The 26,668-nt window shown below is 32.9% G+C and overlaps 1 protein-coding gene across 3 annotated transcripts; it reads right to left on the bottom strand.

Moving 5' to 3' along the window:
* Window positions 1-781: 781 nt before the first annotated feature.
* LOC135137237 (heat shock 70 kDa protein-like) lies at window positions 782-26,322 on the bottom strand. 3 transcript variants are annotated; one of them, XM_064066844.1, is made up of 4 exons: window positions 26,037-26,322; window positions 3,524-3,811; window positions 3,008-3,466; window positions 782-2,947 (listed from the first exon to the last, which is right to left on the bottom strand). In XM_064066844.1, exons 2-4 carry the CDS (start codon window positions 3,807-3,809, stop codon window positions 966-968), a joined length of 2,727 nt encoding a protein of 908 aa, XP_063922914.1. In that variant the 5' UTR covers window positions 3,810-3,811; window positions 26,037-26,322; the 3' UTR covers window positions 782-965. The 3 variants fall into 3 exon arrangements, with proteins under 3 accessions (XP_063922914.1, XP_063922915.1, XP_063922916.1); XM_064066845.1 differs by lacking the exons at window positions 782-2,947; window positions 3,008-3,466; window positions 3,524-3,811 and adding exons at window positions 8,485-10,285; window positions 10,335-10,548 and having other exon boundaries at window positions 26,037-26,318; XM_064066846.1 differs by lacking the exons at window positions 782-2,947; window positions 3,008-3,466; window positions 3,524-3,811; window positions 26,037-26,322 and adding exons at window positions 8,485-10,285; window positions 10,335-10,548; window positions 25,584-25,644.
* Window positions 26,323-26,668: the final 346 nt, after the last annotated feature.

The raw sequence follows: 26,668 nt of genomic DNA, 5'->3' as shown, positions 1-26,668 counted from the left end.
CGATAGCAAGCAAAACGGCGTGGCAACGCTGGAACGACAGTTCTGTTTCTGCTTCAATACCGGATTTCATGTAGGCGGCACAATGAATAATTTCATATCGTTGTACATATAAATATCTATCTCATTTATATGTACTATGGATACACAATTTAGTCTGCAAAATAAACAGTATTTTACGATACGATTTGCATTATTCCGTCCTTAATTTTTTTTACAATTTAAGGTTATACACGACACACGAAAAATTTTGTCGACGCAGGTAGCTGTGAAAATTCGAAAAAAAGTTGGCAGTAGATCAAGTACAGTAATTTTGACAATATGAAATTCTTGTTGACATTCCAATTGTACTGTCAGAAACACGTGTCATTGTATCAGCCGGTGGTGTAATCTTCGTCGTTTAGAATTTACATATAAAGAAATATAAATAAACATTAACACGATATATTTCAAAGTAGCTACATCAATTGTCTCAAAGGTGAAATATTACTGTTAAGACAAACTATTTTCTCGAAATAGTTTGTCTTAACAGAAAGAGAGTAATTTCCACCTTAGTGGAGGAATAAAAGTAACCCCAATATACGTTTCCTTTGCATGCAAAACATCTTAGTTGTACCGACTTTAGCTCTCAAAAATAGTTGTCAGCATATTCTTGCTACCTTAACTCAAACTTAATGTTATATGCAAATTCATTCATTCCAGGGAAAATTCGAGCAAAGTGTAACATCAGCTATTTTGCAAATTACACAAGTTCGGGCAATACTACACAGAAAAATTAACAAAATTACTGAAATACAAAGCTTTATTTAAAAAAAAAGTACGTAAATCTATAAAACAAAACATTTTATATTTAAGTTATTCTACTATGTCCAAGTTCTGCAAAGAATTGAACTCCTACATTTTAAATTTGGTAATAATAACAAAAGTGTAAAAGACATACAAAAAAAATCAATTTATATTCTAAATAATTATTCAATAGAAGCATTTGACTCTAACTCCTCAATTAAATTTTTAATGTATCCTACCGTGTCCACAATTCGGTTAATTAAAATAGCATCTTCACAGCTCACTCTATCAAGCTCTTCCAATAACCGCATCAAATTCTCATGAATCACATAGTAATCCACCGAATAATTGGTTCCCAAATAACATTTAACAGCACTTTCAAAAGATGCAGCTCTTTGATGAATCCTTTGTATAAATTCAACACTTTCTCTTTTAATGTTCGTATCTAAATTGAAATCGTTGAAGTGACTTTGTAAGTCCAAAATATTTTCAGATTGTTTTCTACTTTTAACTAATAAATTAGCAAGAAATTCATCTAATTTCTTCAAACTATCGAAAACTTCCTTTGCAAAGGACCGTTTCAACGAATCCAACTCGGCATTATCTTCAGGCATATTTTCCATGCGTTCATTTAGGTGCAATATTTTATTCAACTCCTGCTTAAAAAAATCTGTAGTCATCGGGTGTGACATATCTTGTACAAATTTGGCCAGAAGTTTATGACAATGGGGCAATTGTAGTCTAGATGTTTCTAACGCAATCATTTTTTCAATATTCTCTAAAGAAGTACAAATGTCTACTTCCCGTGGGGAAGTTTCTCGAAGTACTTTAATTATTCCTTCTTTTTCCGCAAGTAGTTCCAGTTTCTTTGTAGTAGGAAGATCTTTATTGTAAATCGCAAGAATTGCATTTTTTATAAGTTCCAAACGTTCAATTATGTCCTTAATGTCTTGCGCTTCCTTGCTTGCTTTCTTCAGAAATTTCAAAACTAAATCAAAATTCTCATTAAAAACATTTGAGAAATCATAGCTTACGTATTTTTCACGCATAACCACTTTCGCATTTTCCCACAATTTCCCAATGTCTCTTCTCTTCAGATCGTATTCTTCGATAGAAATCGAGTGTGTCAATTGTTGTACGCATTTTTCGAATTCGTTTAATAACTTTTTCACATTTTGCACATCTCTCGGATAGTCCTCCATATAAATATTTTCTTCAAAAACATGCAGTCCACACAGAATTTGCATCTTTTTATTGGATACTCTGTAAGTACCACCGTCAACAGAATTTAGTCTTTTACGAAAATTATTGAACGCCGCAAGTTTTGTCACTCCTGAAGAACGACTTTGGTTTTGCTGGTGAATTTCGTTCGCGATGTAATCTAAACTCTGCAATAAGAAAAGTAGCTCTTCGTTATCCTTAACTTTTGTGTCTAGAATCCCCAAAACTTCGTCAATTTGTTGAAAGAGAAATGAGACTTGCTTATCAATACAGCGGTATCCACTTGGTAGATTGCATAAATGTTCTTTCAAAGACAGAATTTCTGCAGTTTTGACTTCATATAAATGAACGCTTTTTGGATACGGAAACTGTCGGACGTACAACTTGTAATTATCGAGAGTTTTCTTCAAGCTTCTCAAAAAAGTCATGGACTCCACAACCAAACATCCTTCTATTCTATTAACAAACCCGGTAATCTGTAACACCACTTCGCTATTCCTTGTATCAATTTGTTTAACGATTTCTATAAGGGCTTCCAGACTGCTTTGTTTTTCTCGAAAGGTCGCGTTAGATTCGACGGTTGTAGATAGTTTTTCTTCAACTTCTGCCAAGACTTTCAGATTTTTGTTAATTTCCTTATTTTCCTCATTTATTTTCTCCAGTTTGTTTATAATTTGACCACCTTTATCGAAGAGGACTTTTTTTAGAAGTTTCAATTCTTCTTTATCGGGTACTTTCTGTAACTGATTGTCCAGTATATTAAGAACTTTTCGCTTGACATTTTCAACAGCAGCTTCACCAATGGGAGAACAAAATTTGTCCACGACAGTGTCGAACTCATATAAATCAATCTCCACTTGTTTCAGTAGATTTTCATATCTGGAGACCAAAGTGCCACTTTCACTTTCTTCATGCTCCAACCTTGAGGGCGTTGTGTTGGCAACTGAAACGAAATTTCATCATTATCAAAAACTTGTATTTTAGTAATAGTTTGTATTCATACGTTTAGAAGCATACGTGTTTGATCTGTGGTATTCTTGCTTCCCTGGACTTATTCCCTTTGATTTAACTTCCTGTTCCAAATTTTGCACTAGTTGATTTAAAGTCTCGGCTTTTTCTTTAATTTCTTGTAAATGTTTCTTAACTTCTTCAGCATTAAAAACTGTAACACTATTCGCACCCAATATGTCAAAATGTTGGGTAGCTCCCTGTAGATTGTAAAGAGTATGTTGTAAGACGTTTACAGTTTTGACCAGTGGAGATTTTAGAAACAACTTCAGCACCAACAAGGAAAAATTATCATCTTGGTCTTGCGTGACTTTAGAATGAAATTCCAAATTTTGCAAATACGTTATAACAGTGTAAATAAGATTTCTACATTCCTCATCTCCTATTCTGCTGGTATTTAGTTGTTTTTCTATCTCAAACAATTCGCTTTTCATTTGATACGGCAATTTTCCATCTATAAAAATGACAAAATTAGCTACAGTACAAAATTGAGGACAGCTTTAATCATTACCTGTGTTTTCGTACGTACGTCGTATGGTTGATATACAGTTTAATTTACTTTTGGCTTGGGAAATTAGCTCGTTCATTTTCCGCATTTTATGTTTTGATATGTAACCTTTCCTTTTCTCTTTTTCTATAACGTTGGAATAGAACAATAGAGCCTTAGAAATTCGGTTTTTAACGCAGTCGTCAATTCTTACTTCTTCTTCGCCCAATCGAATTATCAAACTGCTCACATTGAATTCTACTGCTTCAATAGCTGCGACGTCAACCTTAGAACTGAATATGCCACCCATTTCTGAAATTAAATGAAAATTAGGTAAAAACCAAGGCGGGTTCATAAACCACAAATATTATAAGATTTAAATAACATTTACGATGCAAAATTTTGAGGTGACGTCATCATATTGTTGCATTAGGCAAATTTTAGTTAGAGTTTTACCATCTATACGGCATTTCTAACACACACATAGTCCAGTAGCTTCAGAGATGTATTCAGAAAAAATCTCACACTCCTAAATTTAACTTAGGCTTGAGCCTATAATAGCTGCTTAGTCAGAATTTATCCCACTCTTGTCCCTGCGAGGGCTAGTCAAGAGTGGAATAATCAAACACGAGTCCAACAGAAGCTTGAACTTAACAATTTTACGTAGGTAACACACGAATTAAATTTTCTAATAGCTTTCACTAAAAGAAAAAAAAACGAATTGTAAGAGTTAACGACCTATACTTCATTTTGTGACCAAATCAGTTGACGTATAAGTTTTAATCCCCTTCTATATTCACATAAACAAAAAGTACAACACAAATATGTCCGATTCTGAAAATCTTTCAGATAATTAGGAAGCCGCTACTCTCTGTCGTCATTAATATCCCAAAAATCCAAAGGGAGATGTAGCGTGTCAACGTTAACTTCTTTATTCGTCGCCTCAGAACTTGCTTGATCCAGAGACCGGAGTGCATTCGGGCCAATGTCGACTCTAAGCATTCAAAATTTCTACAGGAAATGGTTATTATTTAGATGCTTTTATTTACAAACATAATATCTCTCATAGTTCACCCGATTTTGACATGCAACAATTTTTTTTGTTTAACTAAGAATTAATTCTTTAATTTTGTTTGATATTAACAAAACGTCCTAAATTAACAATACTAGTGGAACCGTAGTCATGTAATAGATTTCGCGTTTCGATTTCTCTATTTGTTGATTTTTCAATTTTTCGATTTTTAAATTTTGGAATTTTTCATTTTTCAGTTTTACGATATTTTAATTTTTCAATGTTTTAAATTTTTCGATTTTTCGATATTTCAGTTCTTCAATATTTTTCAAATTTTGACGTTTCTGAATTTTCAGTATTCCAATTTCTCAATTTATTATTCTCTACTTATTGTTTTATTTTCCCATTTTTCGACTCCCCAAAGTTTCGATTTTTCAGTACTTCAATTCTTCAATTTTTCGATTTTTCAGGTTTTTGATTTTTCAATAATTGTTCAATTTTTTTTAGTTTGTGATTTTTCGACTTTGCTTTTTTGCCTTTTCGATTACTCACTTTTTAAATTTCCCAATTTTTGAATATTTCGTTGTTCAATTTTGTGATTTTTCAGTTTTTCGATTCTTCAATTTTTCTTCTATTTATTAATTATTCGATATTTCAATTTTGGGAGTTTTTAGTATTTCAACTTTTCGATTTTTCTACTTCTGGATTTTTCGATTTTTCGACTTTTTACTTTTTGGATTTTCAGTTTTTCGTTTTTAAAACTTTGGATTTTTTAATTTTTCCCAATTTTTCAACTTTTCGATATTTTAACTTTTCAATTTTTAAAATTTTAGATTTTTTGATTTCTTGAGTTTTCAGTCCTTCTATATTTCAATTTTTCAAAATTCGGAATTTTTAAATTTTGGATTTCCGAATTTATTTTTTAATTTTTTGATGTTTGGAAATATAAATAAAATCAAAATCGAAAAATCATCGAAATGTTAAAAATGGAAAAATTGATAAATCGAGGGAGTTAACAATCAAAACATCAAAACATCCGAATTACGATAAATCGAAATCTCAAAAAATTGAAAAATCGAAAATTTAAAAATTTGGAAAATTGAAAAATTGAAATATAAAACTGAAAATTCGAGAAATACAAAAATCTAGAATTTTTAAAATAGAAAAATTAAAATTTCGAAAATTTGACAAAATTGAGAAATCGAAATATAAAACAGTCGAAAAATTAAAAAATCCCAAAACTGAAAATAATATCCAAAAATTGAGAAATTAAAAAATTGGAAAATTGAGAAATCGAAAAACCAAAAAAGCAAAGTCGAAAAATCGAAGAATTAAAGAACTGAAAAGTCGATAAATGGGAAAACGAAAATATATTAATTGAGAAAACGGACAGCTGAAAATTTAGCAACATCAAAATTTGAAAAATTGAAAAGGCAGAAAATCGAGAAATCGAAAAATCCAAAATTTCAAACATTGAACAATTAAAATATCGCAAAATTGAAAAATCGAGAAATCTAAACATCAAAAAATCAAAAAATAAAAATTCGAAAATCTAAAATGTAAAATTCGAAAAACTGGAAAATCGACAAATCGAGAAATCGAAACCTTAGAATTTAAATAATTGAAAAATTGAAAAATCGGATAACTGAAAAATCGAAACATCGAAAAATTAAAAAGCCCAAAAGTAAAAAATCAAAAAACTGAGAAATCCAAAAATCGAAACATCGAAAAATTCACACACAAACTGAGACATCGAAAAATCGAAAAATCAGAGGATCGAGGGATTGAGGACTCGAAAGTCGAGAAGAAAAGTTGAATAATTGATGAATCGAAACATCTGAATCCAATAAATCGAGAAATCAAAAAAATGAAAAATCGAAATAAGGTATTTTAAAAAAGAAAATCGAAAATTTAAAAATTCGGAAAACTGAAAAACTGAACTAAAGAAGAACTGAAAACTCGAGAAATCGAAATAAAAAAATCCAGGAGTCCAAAAATCGAAAAGTCGTAAAATCAAGAATCAAGATATTGAAAAATTTTAATCCCAAAACTGAAAGAAATATTCAAAATATTGAGAAATTAAAAAATTGGAAAATTTATAAATCGATAAAACAAAAAAGCAAAGTCGAAAAAGCGAAGAGTTGAAGAACTGAAAAATCGAAACTTTGAGAAGTCGAGAAATGGGAAAATCAAAAATAGATTAATTCAAAAAACGGAAAACTGAAAATTTAGCAACATCAAAATTTGAAAAACTGAATAATCAGAAAATCGAAAAATCTAAAATTTAAAACATTGAACAATTAAAACATCCCAAAATTGAAAAATCGAGAAATGCAAAAATCAAAAAATAAAAATTCGAAAATCTAAAATTTAAAAATCGAAAAACTGAAGAATCGACAAATCGAGAAATCTAACCCCAGAATTTAAAAAAATCGAAAAACTGGAAAGCCCAAAACTAAAAAATCAAAAATCGGAAAAAAACCAAAATCGAACCATCGAGAAATCAACAAATCAGGAAAACTGAAAAATCGACAAATCGAGAAATCGAAACCACAGAATTTAAAGAATTGAAGAAGTAAAAGATCGGATAACTGAAATTCGAAACATCGAAAAATTGAAAATCCCAAAACTAAAAAATCAAAAAACCGAAAAATCCAAAAATCGAACCATCGAAAAATTCAAAAACTGAAATATCAAGAAATCAACAAATCAGGATCGAGAAATTGAGGACTCGAAACTGTAAAGTTAAAAATTGAAAAACTCATGAATCGAAACATCTGAATTCGATAAATCGAGAAGTCAAAAAATTGAAAAATCGATATAGTTTAAAAAAGAACAATTGGAAAATCGAAAATTTAAAAATTCGGAAAATGAAAAATTTGAATAAAGAAGAACTCGAGAAATCGAAAAACTTGAAATTTTAGAAAACGAAAAATTGAAACTCCAAAATGTAAAAAATCTAGAAACCAAATAATCCAGGAGGAAAATCGAAACATTGAACAATCCCAAAACTGAAAGAAATTGAGACGTCGAAAAGCTAAAAAGTAAAGTCGAACAACTGGAAAATCCAAAAACCTGAAAAATCTAAAAACTGAAGAAGTGAAAAATCTAAACTTTGTGAAGTCGAAAAATGGGAAAATAAAAAAAAGATTATTTCAGAAATAGGATAACTGAAAATTTAGGGATGTCAAAAATTGAATAATTAAAAAATCGAAATATTTAAACATCGTAAAATTGAAGAAGAGAAAAATTGAGAAATCGAAAATTTGAAGTATGGAAAAATTGAAAAAACCCAAAATTGAAACATCTAAAGTTGAAAAATAGAGAAATCCAAAGCCGAAAAATCTCAGTAGCGTATTTATAAACCACAAGTTCAAAACTTTGTTACTTTTAACATTTAAATAACATTTATTCCACAAAATTCATCATCAATTCCTGGGGGGCGTGAACGGATAAATTTTGACTAATGATCTACCATGCTTCAAATAACTATAAATTGGAAAATGTCGTTAATTTTTTTCCAACAATCTTGACGCCTAAGGTAAAAGCTCAGCACGGAGGATATAAAATTTAAATTACATCTACTACTGTAAAATTTGGAAATTACGTCATTTAATTGTTGGTGACAAATTTTGCTGAGTGTTTTACCATTTGATACCACAATTTGAAATGTAAATTTTGTTGTTCGGGAACATTTATGTATTAAATCCTTAAAATGTTGTTCTAACGAAAATCGGCTTATAAATAAATCGCTTAGAGACGATATTGGCCTGAGTGCGCTCTGGTCTGTACATCAAACAAGTTCTCAGGCAACGTATTAATACCTCATCACTAGCTACGTAACTAAATAGTTGATAACTAGCTATGAAAAATTAGCAACTTCAAAACGTCTACCAGCTTTGACAAAAGTCACTTTTTATGTCAAATTTAGAAAAATTATCGTTTCGAATCAGGATTATCCAAGCACAAAACATTGCAGAAGGTATACCCTTTAATGCCTTTATTATTTCAATACACAGGCACAAAACTTAAAATAATCTACAATGCAAAATTAAAAATTAATTTCTAGTTTAATACAGAAGTCAATTAACAAAGTTAAATATAAAATTGATCACGTGACTAGTTTTAAAGTAGTATCGGCATTGCATTAAAATTATGATAGGTGACATATGGTTCACACTGTAGTTTAATAGAAGTTGTAAGTTCTTCAACTCGTTTTACTTGATGCATTTCCAGATTTTCAGCCGAAGATTTCGTTTCTTGACATAACTCATAAACACTCCTAAGAGTATCAGCCATTTTTTTATTATCTAAATTGTACATAACTGCGACACAATATTTTATTAGATATCCCTGAAGCTTTACAAAACGTTCGAAGCATATGTCTTCTTCTTTATTGATTTCGGCATCCAGCAAAGTATTTTTAACTTCGCTATCACTGCAGTTTCCCCTAGCGTAATTTATAGTAAGTTCTTTGATGTTGTTTTTGTATAGCTCTTCAGCCTTAATTGACAATATACCATTTTCGTCTATATTCATGTAAAATTTAACTTTACATTCCCCCGGAGGTGCCGGCGTTATGTTAGTAAGAGTTAACTGACCAACAAAGCGGTTCCTTTTTGCATTTAGTCTTTCGCCCTCGTATATCTTAAAGGTCATACTTGTCTGTTGATTATTAAGACCCGTCCAGTCAGTCCCACAACAATTAGTTGGAAGTCGCTGATTCCTTTTAATTATAAATTCCATTTTATTTACAAAATCAGCCGTTCCCAATGACAATGGAACTACATCTGCTAGGTAAATCTTAGAGATACTCTGTTTAGCATTCTTTGACAAAAGAGCAGCTTGTAAGGCTGCACCTTCCGCAACACACTCGTCCGGACTAACAAACTTATTCAACGCTTTGCCGTCAAAATAGTCAGAAATCATTTTCTGAATCTTCGGGATGCGCGTTGATCCTCCTGAAAGTATCACTTCTTTGATAGACGCCTTGGAAATCCCACAATTTTTCATACAACAATCCACAATTGATATACTTTTTCTGAATAGTTCATTGGCAATATTCTCAAACTGTTCTCTAGTGAACGGTATCTGTACACAAGAATGATTTTGAACAAAACCTATGAGAGTTATAACAGTTTGCTGCACCGCAGATAGAGCTTTTTTCGCGTCCTCGCATTTATTATGAAGCCTCCTAAGGCTATCCTTGTCAGCTCTGGGATCGTAATTGTATTCTTTAATCAACTCTTCGCATACGTAGTTAACGATGAGGTTGTCAAAATCGTGTCCGCCCAACTGAGTATCTCCGTCGACACCAACAATTTCTATATTATTCGGACTTCTTTTCAGGATAGCAACGTCAAAGGTTCCTCCTCCAAGGTCGTAAACGAGCGAATGATTCGTCTGATTGCAGTCATTGTCAAAGTAATAACACAAAGCGGCAGCCGTGGGCTCGTTGAGCAACTTCAAAACTGTGAATCCGGCTTCCTTGGCTGCAGCCAAGGTCACTTCTCTTTGCGTCACGTTGAAATACGCAGGCACGGTAATAACGACTTTGTTTATAACTTGTCCTAACTTAGCTTCTGCGTCAGCTTTCAATTTTTGAAGAATGATGGCGCAAAGTTGTTGCGGAGTTTTCTCCAAAGTTCTATTCCGTTGTGGGATGATGATCAGAGGATCGCCTTGAGAATCGGACTTCACTTTAAACGGCAGATATTGCAAGTTTTTTTGAAGATAAGCGTCGCTAAATTTTCTACCAACCAGGCGTTTGACTTCTGCAAATTTTGAGATTACGAAAATAGTATAAATCTACACTTTCCTTACCGTATATTCCGTGGTCGGGTTTGCCGCTGGACATTCGTTTCGCATGTTCTCCGACGATCGTTTCTTGTAGACTGGTGAAAAAGATGAAAGAAGGTGTAATTCTGCCACCGTCACTGTTTTCCAGGATTTTTAATTTGCCGTTGAGATATACACACACGCATGAATTGGTTGTCCCCAAGTCAATGCCTATGACGAAATCATCCATTTTGGAAATCTACAATAAAAAAGTAAACAATGAAAGAATACCCACACTAAAAACAATACCTTCTTTCATAGTTAGTCCTTCACATGTTTCTTTCACTTAAATAAAAAATTACTTTATTTCGACAAAACTTCCCTCGCATCTGAAGTACAGTCCAACAAATACCAAATAATAAAATTTGATCTTGTGATTTTTGTTTTATGATAGCCTCTATAAAAACAGCGATATAAATAATATTCCCGCAGCCCCTGCGGCGTGAGAGCGCAAATTCCAATTCCAAATGTCCTTTCAGTAATACTAACATGCTTAACTTCGAGTGTTTATGTTGTAACGTTTCAATTTTGTTGAAGAGATAAACGTTCCAATTGTTTTGTTTCATCCCTTCTTAAAAAAAAAGGGTTGTTTTAATGGGGATGCAATATTTTACGTGCCGACATCTAAGACATCATGGTTGCCTATGGGGAGTGTCAAACGACGTCGTGGCACTGCTAATGCGCTGGTACTCCCACCCCGCGAAAAAGAATATTCGAGAGAGTATCGACCTGATAGGGGAAGAGAGAGGTTCTCGTGAGGCGTTTTGGCGAAGATCCTGGAAGAAGGAAGTGCTAGGACGTAGCCGAAGAGGAGGAAAGAAGTTTTCGAGAAGGTTTTGGCGAAGATCCTGGAAGAAGGAAGTGCTAAGACGTAGCCGAAGAGGAGGAAAGAAGTTTTCAAGACGATTTTGGTGGAGTTTCTGAAGGAAGGAAGTGGAAGGACGAAGAGGAAGTACTCAAGATAGAGATTTTTATCGTTTTGTTCGAAGCAAGAGGTTTAGTTGAGCCGTTTTCGTATCGTCCACCACAGAAAAGAGGAATTTTATCGTTCGTTTTTTTATCACCGCACCCAAGTGAAGAGTTCCTGGAAGAACCAAGCTTATCGTGATGCCGTTGCAGTGAGTAGCTTATTGTCGTCCCTGTTGTTCCCTTGAAGAGACCATATCGAACCGACGACTTTGATTTTCGCTGTTGTTCCTGCGGAACCGCCGCTAACCTTGAAGTTTTTCTTCGGATCCAGAGGTCTGTGACGCCGCTGTTTCTTTATCAATCCCAATCCAGACGAAGAGGAGCTGCTGATAACTACGGTTACGAGCTAAGTCCACTCTAACGCCTTATAGTTTTAATTTTCCATTTAGTCGCCCGGTCACAGCTATCTTTATCTAAATTCTCGGAAGTTTTTTTTTTTATTTAGCATATCGCAAGATAGTTTGTACGAGGACGCATGAATACATTTCATTTTCTGCTATATTACTTTAATATATTTCAGTGATAGTCCCTTCTGGACGTTAAGGGTATTTTTTTTTTATATTAGATGAATTTCATTCAATCAACACTTGTCAATTTTATTATCCGTTGAATATATTTTTAGTTTTTTTCTGTGTTTTCTTGTGGCTTGATTCTTCTCGACTGTTTACTCGACGTAGCGGAGTAAACTACCCCAACAGGAAGCTACGTGGCGCCCAATACAAAAAAATTAATAAGAACTCTCCGAACCACGACCCGCCCCGGCTAAAGAGCTGCCGTTCGCTGTAAAACCCTCCGAAAGAGGGTTATAATGTATATACTTCCAAGAACTCGACGATTAGCACGGTCAAATACCTTGGCGTATGTTTCAAGTAAATTTTTCCATAACAAAATTTTGTGATAGCGTCATCAAAATCAGCGCATTACCAATGCAAGAGAAAAAAATTGGTCGAAGTTAATTTCTACAAAATTTCCTTCACTCCAAAGTGCTGTAGAATCACGACAACTTTGCAAACTTTTAAAATTTGACTTTGCGAATTTTATGTTTTTTGATGATCGCTAAAATTAATATATGTGTGGATTGTTAAAGTACAGGTAAGGAAGCATCATATTTTTTGATAACGTCATCCACATTTTAGCAAGGGCACGTATATCAGTTTAAATATGTGCAGTATTATACTATTAATTACAAATATATACTCAAATTTGCGAGAAAATGGAATGGGCAATAAAACATGTGGCATCATTCATTCATTTTTTTGAGGCACTTATTTGTATAAGCATTATTTAAAAAACATGAATGCATTGATGAACGACATGTGAGACTCTTAATAATGCGCATATTTTTTGTTTATTCGGTAAAATTTGGGTTAACGAATTACTGTGCTTATGCTTACGATAATCGTAAAACCTCTGCAAGATTTCAAAGCATTAGGTTCCGCAGCTTCAAAATTAAATTGCAAAATGTTTCCAAAAATCTGCTTGAAGTCATACAGGAGTATGTTATTTTATAAAATTTATATAATATTTATTGGGCAAAATTGTATGATGACGTCATCAATTTATTTTAGGGGGCCATAAAGGATTAAATCTATACGATATTCCTAACACGCACAAAAATCGCCACAGACGACGAATGGACGGTTGAACGAACGGGCGGAGGGACCGACGGACAGACGAAAGGACGGACGGATAGAAGGACGAATGGACAGAAGGACGGACGGACTGACCTGTACAATCTTTCGTACTTCTGGGGTCATAAAACGTCGAGGAAACATGAAAGTAGCCCCTGGACTCGATTACAATACTGCCTTAGCTTATGCTCGGAAAGTAAAACCAAAAAATTTTAATACTTTTACATTGCTTTGATAACTTGTTTACAGCAAAGTGACGTTCGTATACGAACGTCACATTGCAAATCTGTGGAAGAAATTTCTGAGGCATTGAGGATGGCTGCTTTGCCGTTTCAAAAAATTTTTTTGGGTGTTAAATTGAGAGGGTAGTGAAAAATGCTCGTATAACTTGGTTCAGACTGCCACCGTTGGAAGAAGCAAATACCAAGTTTCGACTTGATCAAAGTCTTTTTAAGACCTAGTCTGCAGACTTGTTTTGGGGGTAGTTTTTAAAAGTTGCTTCGAAAAGACGGACATTTGCACAACGGTCCTTGTGTGGCAAAGTAATAAAACGTAGTTTTGACTATACTAGAATATTTTTAACCCTCCGTCGGCTAGGTTGTTCTGGGGGTAGTCTTTAACAGTTACTCTGAATGGGGCGGTTTTAACAGTTACTCCAAACGAGCTGAAATTTTTCATCAACAATCGTGATATTGAAAAATAAGCAAATATCAAGTTTTGACTCAATAAGACTATTTTTAAGCTGTTTCGTGGGTTGTTTTAAGAAGTCCTCCGAATGGACTGAAATTTTGCATTAACAATCTTCGTAATGAAACATAAGTAAATGTGAAATTTGGACTTGATTGGCGTATCTTTAAGCGGCAGTCTGTAACTGTTTTGATGGTAGTTTTTAGGGGTTTAATTATGTTTTTGTATATGTTTATGTTAAATTTTGCTTTAATAAACTTGATCTTATGATTTTTACTTCGAAATTTAACAATTAATTTCTTTATACCAAACTCACTGAACATACACCTTGTAAAAATTTTTTGACATAAGCGACTTAAGCCAAACCACCCTTATAAGTCAAACTGGCTACTGTAAGCTTTTTTGGATTCGAACCGCAAGGATTATTACTAGAGAGCGGAAAATATGCAGTAAAATTTTGGGAAATATGATCATATGATATGCATCAAATTTATGCAAATATGCAGTAACTTTCTTAATATATGCAGAGATATGCAGTTGCATATGCTCCAAAAATTAAAAAAAAATCGTAATAACCGAACTAAATTTATTTACAAATTACATTTTTAAAGATACTATTGTTATACTAAAAATAAATATAAACAGAACAAATTGAAAAATAGTAATAATCGACTATTTAATTAGTATTTTGGTAACAGTTTATTTTTAAATAATTTTCGAAATATTCTAACAAAAAAATTTTTCCGGTGATTCTAAAATATGCTTTTGTAAGTAGAAAAAGTGCGTACTACGTCCACAGATGTATAAAAATCCCTACCGGTTTAGAGCAGGCGCAACAAAACAGGGTTCCTTCTTGTAGAATAAGTTCAGGAAAAGGTTTAATCCATAAATTAACTAGAGTTATCGTCGACATATTGACACACCTGTATCGCTTTAAATGCTTTCAATCCAAACTCACGATGAAAAATAATAGAGTAACATCCCTTCGACCACCATAAAACATTCCATTAATACGCGTAAGTAACGAACAGTGGCGGCTCGTCAGGGGAGGCAGGGGAGGCAGTGCCTCCCCTGGAAAAATTGACTATTAGTTTTTGTTTTAATATCTCTCAACTTCAAATATATTTTAAAGATATAGCAAATAACTTTTATAGAACACTGTGATTTATTAAAACGCGTCTTGGTAACATATTTTGAAGTACGCGCTTTCGACAGGAATAAGCGCTGATCATCACCGTGTAGGCCAACTTCAGACGGAGGCATGCCTCAGATAGACGGATATCTTCAGTATGATTAGTCAGTGGTGCTAATATGTTTTTGAGAAAGACAATAGTCAGCAGTGCTTTATCAAAGCGCCATCGGAGGCACCAACGCCTACCGTCCTTAAGCCAATCGGATCGAATTTTTTAATCTCATAGTGAAACTGCACAATGCTGAACAGGGATGCTGAATGCATTTAGCGTGCATTTAGTTGTGCATTAATTAGATGCGAGGAAAGGTGTTCATTGCATGTGCATTGCCAAGGTTATGTATTAAAACTTTTAAGTTAACTTGAAAAACTGACCATGAAAATGTCAGTTTTGCAATGCTGATAGGAACTAAGAATCTCTAATTCTCTAACGATATTGTATAATTTCTTATAAAGTTTAAATATTTAAGCACGGTTTTCTTGCGATGAACAGTTGTATGTCAAAGATTTAGGAACCTCTTATCCCAGATTTGAGCAGAACTTTATTAATTAATTGATTAATATATTTAAATCAGCCCTAGATCATATGAATTAAAATTTATGCTAATAAAGCAAATTCTGTAGTCTTTACACATTCTCGTTGGTTTGTGTGAAGCAATTGAATGTTTTTTATTCGAAAAGGGTGGAAATATGTTACTGACTCAGAGTTATTTGTATTGTTTTCATAAAAACGGATAAAGAATCTGTTTTTTTACAAAAGTAATTGCGAACATGTTAATTAATACCTGCTGATTTTGAAACGAAAATGTTGCCTCCCCTAACGGAAAGACCACGAGCCGCTACTGGTAACGAACAAAAATATTGGGAATGAACGGTATTTCCAAAAGTAATTAGTGCCCGAATTTACCTGTAAGAATGGCTTAACACCCGGTGGTTTCTCCAAACTACCATAAAACCCAAACCTTTACTAGTTACTTGAAGCTCAGGACAATATTTACAATATGATTCATTAAATTTCGTTTTTCTAGATAAATACCGATAGAATGACAATTTTTTTTTTTCAAATTAGCACAAAAATTGATAAAAATGCAAAATATGCACCCGTTACGTGAAATATGCAGCAGAAAGCAAATATATGCAAATATGCAATTTTTTTATAGCTGTATTCATTTTTAATTAGCATGATTCGTTCACATATTAAATATCAAGACTTATATGCAAAAAATAACGAATATGCAAATTTCATAAAATCCACTCTCTAATTATTACTGTCCATTCTTGCCACAATGGAGCTGTAAAGTTTTACTAGGTATATGTGAACTGAGTTAAGTTATGCAATAGTCAGTTTGACTTATAAGGGTGGTTTGGCTTAAACCGTTTAAATCATAAAAGTTTTACACGGTGTATGTCAAGTGAGTTTTGTATAACAACGACATGTAAAGTGGTGCGTGCATGCTTGTGTGTACTCCCTTTGTTTTCTCAGCTTTCATAGTTAGTTTCTTGAATTTAATTAAAAAAACTGTGTAAGTGTGTACCTAAGAAGATTGTGCCCACTGATTTGTGACTTCTTTTGCTAATAGGTAACTTTACATGGTATTAGTACCCATCATTGTGAGAAAATCACACTCGCTTATACTTATCGGTCAATTTTTTGCCAACAAGTGAGTGCCATATATTTAAAGTTATTCCTGGTGTTTCCCTGCTTAAACCTTTCCGTTGCCTGTTTATCCTTGTGTGTGTATAGACATATATATTTTTTCAAGTCGCTGCGATAGGCACCGCCAGCGTGAAGGGTGTGTCCTTGTCTCTCCTTACTTATTTAATTTAAATATAATTTATTAATATGAATACTTGCACTTGTTGTGGTAAAAATGCCGAGCCACACAAAATGGTTAGTTGTCGCATCTGCAGTAAGTTCTTCAAAATCGAGTGTGTTGACGTAAGAACACTGAGGCCAGAAAAATACATCAAAAAACTGGGCTCTCATGGACTTGCAAGTGTTGCTCTCAAGTCGGTAATCACATAAATGAGTTAAAGGAAGTTATTGTGGCTTTACAAGATGAATTTAAACTCCTCAAATCTTCTATTTCCACCACATCGCAATCTCCAACTGATTCTTTGTTAGATACAAAAAAAAATATTCAAGAAATCTCCGAACGGAAAAAAATAAAATGCAACATAATTATTTATGGGAACAATGAGGAAAGTTAATACATCTAAAGATGAGCAATCAACTGTTGATACTGTATTGTCGAGTTTATCAGTTACTGATAATGACAACATAAAACCTATTAGGCTTGGTAAATTTGATGCTACGAAGACTGATCGACGTCGTCCCATAATAATAACATTGCCATCTGAAAATTCGGTAATATCTGTACTACGCATGTCCAAAGAACTAAAAAAGTCGACTCGATTTAATAACATTTCTATTACAAGAGATAGAACTCCTATGCAATTAGAGCTATATCGTAACACAAAAATTGAGCTGAATCAACGTATCGGTAACGGCGAATCAAATCTAAGAATTAGATATGACAGAGGAATTCCTGTTATTATATCATCAAAACTCCCTGTTAGCCCCACGGTAAACTAAAATCGCCTAACATATTACCAGTCTCCTTAAACATATATTATCAAAATACATGAGGCTTACGTTCTAAATTGCACATATTTAATGAAAATATATCTGAATGTTCTTTTGATATCAGATTAGCAACGGAAACATGGTTAAATAATACTTTTTTTAATTCTGAAATATGTCCTTCATTTTATAGTGTTGTTAGATCTGACAGAAAATTTTCAACTATCGGATGTACTAAGGGAGGTGGTGTTCTTGTTTGTTTGTCTAATAAAATCACTTACAATGTTATTGATAAGTACTACAATAATTACAGACATATTGCCCTCTATTGATTTGGTTGTTTGAAGTTGCATCTTCAATTCGTTTCAGTTTTATTTAGCAGCCATTTATGTGCCTCCTGATACTTCTTCTGCCAATTTGGAGTTACTTTTTGAAGCACTAGAGTCCGTATTACTGAATAAACCAACTTTATTTGTTGGAGATTTCAATTTAACGCACTACAGTAGTAATAATTTAATATATAATTCCCCTCGTAGTAAAGAACACTTGTTTTCTACATTTTGTAATTTGCTTAATTTTAGACAACATAACTCTGTATAGTTGGATTCATGTATCTTTTTACACACGTGACCAAAAGCTAACGTCCGAACTAATAACTGGCACTTTGTAGTAATTAGTCAAAAAGATGACAATGTTCATAACGTCAACATGACACAAATGTGCAGGCTCAGGCAGGTCTTTTGGTTTCGGTGCTTTCCGATTGGGTCGTGATTTTGTTGGACTGGGAAGGACGCCGAGTCTTTCTTTTCGAGTTTTAATCTTCCGCTAAAAATTTGAGCGAAATTATTAACCATGAACCTTCAAGTGGTTTTTATTTACTTATTCGTTCTGTACCATTTAATGAGATTAAAGGACCACCGTTTTCCTTCTCAAGAGCAAAATACTCTATAAAGTTGGACACGATGTCCTGGGCACGGGAACTCAAACGTTTGCCCTCCATGTTGTAGACCAAACACGAACAAGAAATAAGATAACAAAACATAAAAAATAGGACAACGAAACAAGAATCCTAACAACCAACGAACTTTACGAAGAACTGAATAGAAAACTTGAATAGAACAACGAAAAACTGCGATTAACCACTCGGAGTAAAACCAAAAATGACAGTGACGTTTGATGAAAAATCGATGAATTATTATCAGTCACTAGATTGACTACATCAGTGCCTGTCGCACTATGTGGACGCATTTATTACGTATTTTATCTTTTTCTAATTCAAGGAACTTTGTGGAAGAGAATAACTGACGTAGAGCATAATTTAGCCTAATTTCGGTAGACATACTATTTGTCTGGCTCTTCATTTTTGTAATCCTTAAAACAAAGATTCTTATGGTAGGTGCTGTCTGAGCTTGTATGATACTTCGGTCACGTGTGTCAAAAGATACATGAATCCAACTATATTAAATGCTAATAATAGAATGCTGGACTTAATACTATCAAATTTTGACTGTAACATTTCAGTTTCTCAAGAGGAATCTCCATTTGTCCGAGAGGATGCTCATCATCCTTCTTTGGCAATTACGACTGAGTTTCTTCTACCTTCTAAAACTAATAAGTTCCCAACTGCTGACAATACTACGTACAATTTCAGAAAAGCCAATTACACAAACTTGTGTAGTGATCTGCTGATGGTTGAGTGGTCGTTTTTAATGAACTTCAGTGATGGAAATTGTTGCTTGGATTCTTTCTATGATAAATTTTATAGCATAATGCACTCTTCAGTTCCGCAGTATCGATCAACTAAATCGCATTTTCCCTCCTGGTTTAATAAAACGATAATTTCAAAATTAAAACTCAAAAAATACTACCATAAAAAATGGCAAATTACTTGCTATGATTCTTATTATATCGAATTTAAGAGGCTTCGAAGTGAATGTAAGAGATTAATAAATGTTGCACACCATAGTCATTTAAAAAATTGGTCTAAAGAGTTTAGACAGTACTTCCCTCGCTGTCGGAAACTTGACGACTGCATGCCTATTATGTTTTTTTTTCTCATTACATTTTTGTAGTGGGAATTTAAAAAAAAATTGTGATGACGTCATCAACATTTTTGCAAGGACACGTACATCAGTTGGGATAGATGTAGTGTAATACTAAGAATAAAATTATTGTGTTCCCAAATTTTCGGGAAAATGAATTGGGTCGTTTTGAATATTGATTTCTTATAATCAATAAAATAACGAAACAATTTACTTACGTATACGGCGCCGGTGTGTAATATCTAGAGAGCGGATTTCTGTCGGGCTAGGCAAGGCCAAACTCGGTACGGCTCGCACGGGATGCGAATTCATTGCCGTTGCAGACTGCACTTCGTTTATTTGAGATTAGAATAACGTTGTTTCGTTGCACTCTGCTGTTAATTCCCGTTCTCATTTACTTAGCCGTTTGATTAATAAATCGTTAATTATATTTATGCAATCCAGCACGTCCCCCCCTATAATCGTGACGTAGCCCGACAGAAATCCGCTGTCTAGTAATATGAGGGGCAACTGAAAATCGTTTATGTATAAACATTCTTAATTTAAGATGACAAGCGTAACAGCATACGTGAGAGTCAAACAGAGAAACTGTAAACAAAACGACCATCGGTTTTATTGCTTCGACTTCCGCTTATTATATAAAACATTGCGTTTTATTTTAATTCTTGACGGTGAAATTGGTTGATTATAAACATGTCTATTTCGCATTCGCGGAACCAAGTGACCGCATAAAACAAATGCAGGTCTGTAATGTTAAAGTCGATGTAAATAAGCATGCCACCCTTATGTTTCAACCGAGTTTTTCCTTTAACAAATTTTGTGTCTACCAAATTGGGTTGGTTGGGGTGTAATACTAATAATAAGTGTTGCCTTTAATTTAATCAATAAAATAAATTGACTTCATTAATTTTTTTGAACCACCTCTTAAGAAAATCTAAAAAATATGAATGGAATGATAAATCACAAGTACAAACTCATCATATTTTTTGCATTTTAGATAGGATTTATTCAGCAAAATTTAATCAAGGGTGACGTCATCTATTTTTTTAGGATGGATGAACAAATACATTTTGAACAAAAGTTTACCATGCTTATAATAACTTTAAAATATTCCCAAGATTTCAAAGCATTCGGTTTTGTAATTCCTGATTAAATCGATAAAATAAATTCACGCCTTCATTAATTTTTTTGAGTCACCCTGCATATGCAAATCCAAAAATATGAATGGAATGATAAATCACAAGTACAGACTGATCATATTTTGTACTTTTTAGATATGATTTATTCGGCAAATTTTCGAGCTGACGTCATCAAGTTTTTGGAGGGGATAAGCAAATATATTTTGACTAAACATTTATTATGCTCTTTATAACCTTAAAGCATCTGCAAGATGTCAGAGCATTCCGTTTTGTAGTTCTTGATTAAATCAATAAAATATATTTACGCATTCATTAATTTTTTTGAGTCACTCTGTATATGCAAATCCAAAAAATGTGAATGGAGTGATAAATGACAAGTACAGGCTCATCATATTTTGTACATTTTAGATATGATTTATTCGGCAAACTTTCGAGCTGACGTCATCAAGTTTTTGGAGGGGATAAGCAAATATATTTTGACTAAACATTTATTATGCTCTTTATGACCTTAAAACATCTGCAAGATTTCAGAGCATTCGGTTTTGTAGTTATTGATTAAATCAATAAAATATATTTACGCATTCATTAATTTTTTTGAGTCACCCTGTATATGCAAATCCAAAAAATATGAATGGAGTGATAGATCACAAGTACAGACTCATCATATTTTGTACATTTTAGATATGATTTATTCCACAAACTTTTGAGCTGACGTCATCAAGTTTTTGGAGGGGATAAGCAAATATTTTTTGACTAAAGATTTATGATGCTCTTTATAGCCTTAAAACATCTGCAAGATTTCAGAGCATTCGGTTTTGTAGTTCCTGATTAAATCAATAAAATATATTTACGCATTCATTAATTTTTTTGAGTCACCCTGTATATGCAAATCCAAAAAATATGAATGGAGTGATAGATCACAAGTACAGACTCATCATATTTTGTACATTTTAGATATGATTTATTCCACAAACTTTTGAGCTGACGTCATCGAGTTTTTGGAGGGGATAAGCAAATATTTTTTGACCAAAGATTTATGATGCTCTTTATAGCCTTAAAACATCTGCAACATTTCAAAGCATTCTGGTTAGCAGATTAAAAATTAAATTTCAAAATATTGTTTTATAATTTTGATTTTTTTTCCAAAAATCTGGACGTTTCGGGTGAAAAGTCGATTCAGAGTTGTAAACTACATGTGTAGGACTATGTTATTTTATACAATTGAAAACCCATTTACTATGTACAATTTTGAAGTGACGTCATCGCATTAGTGGTGGGGATGATTAGACAAATTTTGGTTAGCGTTTTACCATCTACATGATATTCTTAATATAAGTACAAAATTTCACAACAATCGGTCGAGTACTTTCGGAGATTATCTGTCTAATAAAAATCCGGGACGGCAGACGGACAGACGGACGGACAGACGGACGGACAGACGGACGGACAGACGGACGGACAGACGGACAGACGGACAGACGGACAGACGGACAGACAGACGGAAATGGGAGACCTATTTCTTCGTTTTCTAGGGGTCATGAAAGATCGAGAAAACGTAAAAGTAGAGAGTCGGCCGACGGACTCGATTACAATACTTCCTTTGCTTACGCTCGGGAAGTAATAAAATTGAAAATTCTCTATATGATTCTCCAAAAAATCTATGGAAATATGTTCAATGTAAGAAAGATACTACTCGTATCTAGTAAACTGTGTCATAATGCCAGGGAAAGTGATAATCCTCAGCACTGTGTTGATATGTTTGCAGAACAATTTTCAAGTTCCTTTAGACCAAAACTAAATGCTACTGTAACGGATGCTTACACTAATAATCTTTCTTTTATTATCCAAAATGTTTCCGAAGATGAAGTTATATCTGTAATGTCAACCTTATCTAATAAATTGACAGCCGGAGATGATCTCGTTCCTAGTTTCTTGATTCATGATACCCGATTTGTCCTTGCAAAACCTATTGCTATTATCATTAACCTAGCCATTAAGTCAGCAACATTTCCAGATAAATGGAAGATAGCGAGAATTGTTCCTGTCATTAAAAAAGGTGATTGCCACTTAATAAAAAACTATAGACCTATTTCAATCCTTTCCAACTTCGCCAAAATATTCAAAATTCTGATTTATCGAAATATCTATTATAATATTAAAAGTCATCTCTCCATTCACGAACATGGATTTCTACCAGGTCGGTCCACAATTACCAATTTAGCAGTAATTACACAGTTTATCTCGCAAGAATTAGACAGAAATAATAATCAAGTCGATGTTATTTATACTGATTTTTCTAGTGCTTTTGAATCAATAGATCATTGTACTTTATTAAATAAGCTAAGCTGTTTTGGATTTGCGGCCAGTTCTCTCAAGTTATTGCAATCGTATTTAAATAATCGTCCTAGCTATGTTTCATATAATGGTTTTAAGTCCATGAATTTTATTTCCACTTCCGGAGTCCCCCAAGGGTCTAATTTGGGTCCCTTGCTTTTTGTTATATTTATCAATGATCTATTAGAGCTTCTTAATTGTAAAGTACTGGCATATGCAGACGATATAAAGTTATACTCTTCAATTAATAATATCAATGATGTTAAAATCTTTCAAACTAACTTTGATAAATTAGTAAATTATTATTAAAACTATAGTGTTAAACTGGTATTAAATACTGAGAAATGGTTCTATATGACATTCACAAAGAAAGTAAATCCTGTGCATTCTACGGATACTATAAATGGTCAACATCTAAAAAATTGTCAAAATGCTAAAGATCTAGGTATAACATTTGATTCGCAAGTACCTTCTTACCACCACGACCAAGAACCAACTTGTTACGTAAAGCGCCACTATCGCACGTGTACGTAAGTGCTGGAAAACTATATGAAGATATTTTTTGTTGATGTAAAATGTAATGGGAAAGCATTTATTATTATTTTCATATTACTGTATTTTTATATATTTTTTATTATAGTATTATTGTATGTACTACTTTTTTTTCTTTTTGGTATTGTCCTATAAAAGGATTGTATATCTGTTGGGCAATAAAAGTTATTTATTATTAACACACTGCAATATTTGTTTTGTTTAAGAGGCACTGGAAAAACTCAAGCTCCACCCACCAGCGGAATGGAGCGGAACTAACATTTGCATGGGTCAGTTGGATCGCAATTAAGTCTTAACAGCGAATAGTAAGTCAACGACCGTTTAAAATACTATAAGGTATTTCATTCATTTAGAGCTGGTGGGGCAAGTTAAGAAGAATCTCATAGCATGGGGAAAAAATTTAAAAAAAAGGTTGCTAATTTTTATAGTCGTTAAAATATAGCAAATTTTAATAGTTTGGAGTTAGCTATGATGGATTAAAGAATGATTTTTTTAATAGTTTATAGCCAGCTGCATTAATCTTATAACTAGCACTATTAAGCAAACTCAATAAAAAAATTAAACAGCATTGAAAAGAATAACTGGCAGCCATTTTCAAAACATACTTTCCAACAGTAGTCGGAAATACTACTTCTGAACAGTTACTATCAATGCAATAAATCCGCTTGCCTGGGAAGACGTTCTCCTATTCGAAGGGTAACGAATAAAAATTATTTCAATATGACATCTGGCTACCCAACTGCCTGCATTACATTAAAAAAAGTGACGCTTCAACGCGTTCTTAATTTCGTCAGTAAAATAAACTACTTCATTCTTTCTTTTTTTTCTCATTCGATATAAGTATTTGTGGGAAATACTTATATCTGTAGACTGACAATATTTTGTACATTTTAGATAAGATATCTCCAGCACAAACAAAGAAACACTTAAATCTTGATTAACGATTAAAAAAAAAAGCTTTGCAACATTTCAGAGCACTTGATTTTGCAGTTTTTAAGTTAAACTACAAAATATTGTTATACAATTTGCATGATTCTTCAGCAATCTCGATATCGAAAATGTCGAAAAATGGTAAAAAATCGGACAGTTTCATACACCACGGGTATAGAAATATGTTATTTTATAAAATTTTAATATCGTTTATTGCGCAATATTTTCGGTGACGCCATCAAATTGTTGGTGGGGTCGATCACACAAAGTAATGGTGAATCTGATTTAAAATGATGACTGCGTTTATTATTTACTTTATTAGATCTGAATATACTGTTAGAAGTTCTTTGGGAACCACAAATTATTTTAAGGTTGTGGTTGCATCAGTTTTTTTTTTTACACCCAGCCTAATAATTTTATTAAGGTGAGAATAATTTCCTAAAAGTGACAGAATCTTGACAATTTGACCTGTAATCGTCAGCAGGTTTAAGAGCTACCGCAACGTTACTTGATTGTTGTTTCCTTTTCACCACACAGAATAAATAAATTTTAATCGTTGTTCGGTAACATTACTATTGAATCAAAGTCTTAGTATTATGCCAAAATTGACAAAAGTTCGTTGCTTTTACATTTTTTTTTTTCGATGATCACGCATCGTTCAAAATATAAAAATTATTAAACCACAAATACGGGATGTCGGAATAAATTTATTTAAGAAAAGCGTAAGATGACATAATTTACTAATTTCTAAGTTAACAATATTATAAATCGGAGTGAATTAATAGAACTCATGGATGGAAGCAAATGATTCTTCATAAGTTTTACTTAGCATATTATAATACTTCTTTTGACTGTAGTTCAGAAATTGCAATTCGAATTATTTCAAAAACATCAAACACGGATAACGTACACTCAACAGTATAAAAAAATCTTAATCAATAGTGACCCCACAGAAGTGATATTACGTCTAAATGTTTTAATCAGATTATGCGGATATATTAAAAAAAATAAAATTTTAGGAATAAAATAGTTTGGTGGACTAATTATTCTGAGGTATGTATGTATAAAATTGCAAAAAAATGGCAAGACTGGCATTTTTTTCTAATAAATGAATCTGATATAAAATTATAATACTCAATAAAGCGATTGTACGATACTCTATTTATAGAATACGCACCTCATTAGCTCCGGCACTTATTCAATAAAGAACACTGCAGATGTAATTATTTTTATTACTGATAACTTAGCACACAGTGATAAGATGGGAATACCCATGAGTCATGAAAACATAATTAAATTAGGTTGTGGTCCAGTACTATCAATTAATCACCCAATTAAATGGTTACGCATAAAATTAAGACATAAATAAAAATGCTGTTCGGTGCAATTTTTATTATCGCAATTTTCCTCCGACTGCATCGACACCGGAAAAAACAACCTCTTCCCGATAAATGTTGATAACCTTGATACGCATAAATAAATACCAGTCGTAAAAACCAAAATGGCGATAATGAGGTGTCGTTTTTAATCTTAATTTACAATTATGAAAAACGTTACCAAAATGAGAAAAAGGTTTAAGCGATGGGAGTAATAAACTATAATGAAGTTGTAATAAAAAATCACTACGAACCTCTGTGCTCCTGTTACACACACCACGACTCTGCAAACGTTGCGAATGATGTCTCGGATCTCTTATACGTATTTTCCAAGAAATGAATAAATACCCACTCGTTGCAGCTTCTGCAACGAAATAATGTTTTCCACATACGATTCAGACAATACTGCCAACATTTAGATACGCTTATATTGCCAATCCCAAAAAATTTTACCACATTCTGCTAGTGCTAAGTACACCAATCGACCAGAGTTTTGCAGTAAATGTTAAGTATTGGTTTAAAGAAATACTTGAATAAAAAAATATCACATCGGTCTTTGAATACGAGGAATTAATATTTCTCTCACAATTACCACAAAGTTGTTCAACTGCGATAACCAGTAATACAAGGCATTTCACACGTTGGGGATCTACGTATACCATAGAATTTTGTTTTAAATTTAATTCTTCGAAAAAAAGGGCATAGGACGGAAAATTATAGGTTTGGAATTTTGTTAAAAATTAAAATCATTCAAAATGACCTAATGTTATTGCAAACTATGTCTTGTTTATAAATAATACAACACATGTGAGTTATGCAACTTAATATACAAGAAAAGCTCAATTTAATGTTTATTTTGTTATTGTTCCAGCAAATGTTTCCAATT

This window comes from Zophobas morio, unplaced genomic scaffold, assembly GCF_036711695.1.
Source record: "Zophobas morio isolate AGI-343-1 ecotype UQ-CSIRO unplaced genomic scaffold, CSIRO_AGI_Zmor_V1 ptg000029l, whole genome shotgun sequence".
NCBI lineage: Eukaryota > Metazoa > Arthropoda > Insecta > Coleoptera > Tenebrionidae > Zophobas > Zophobas morio.
This window is presented reverse-complemented; position numbering and strand designations above follow the sequence as displayed.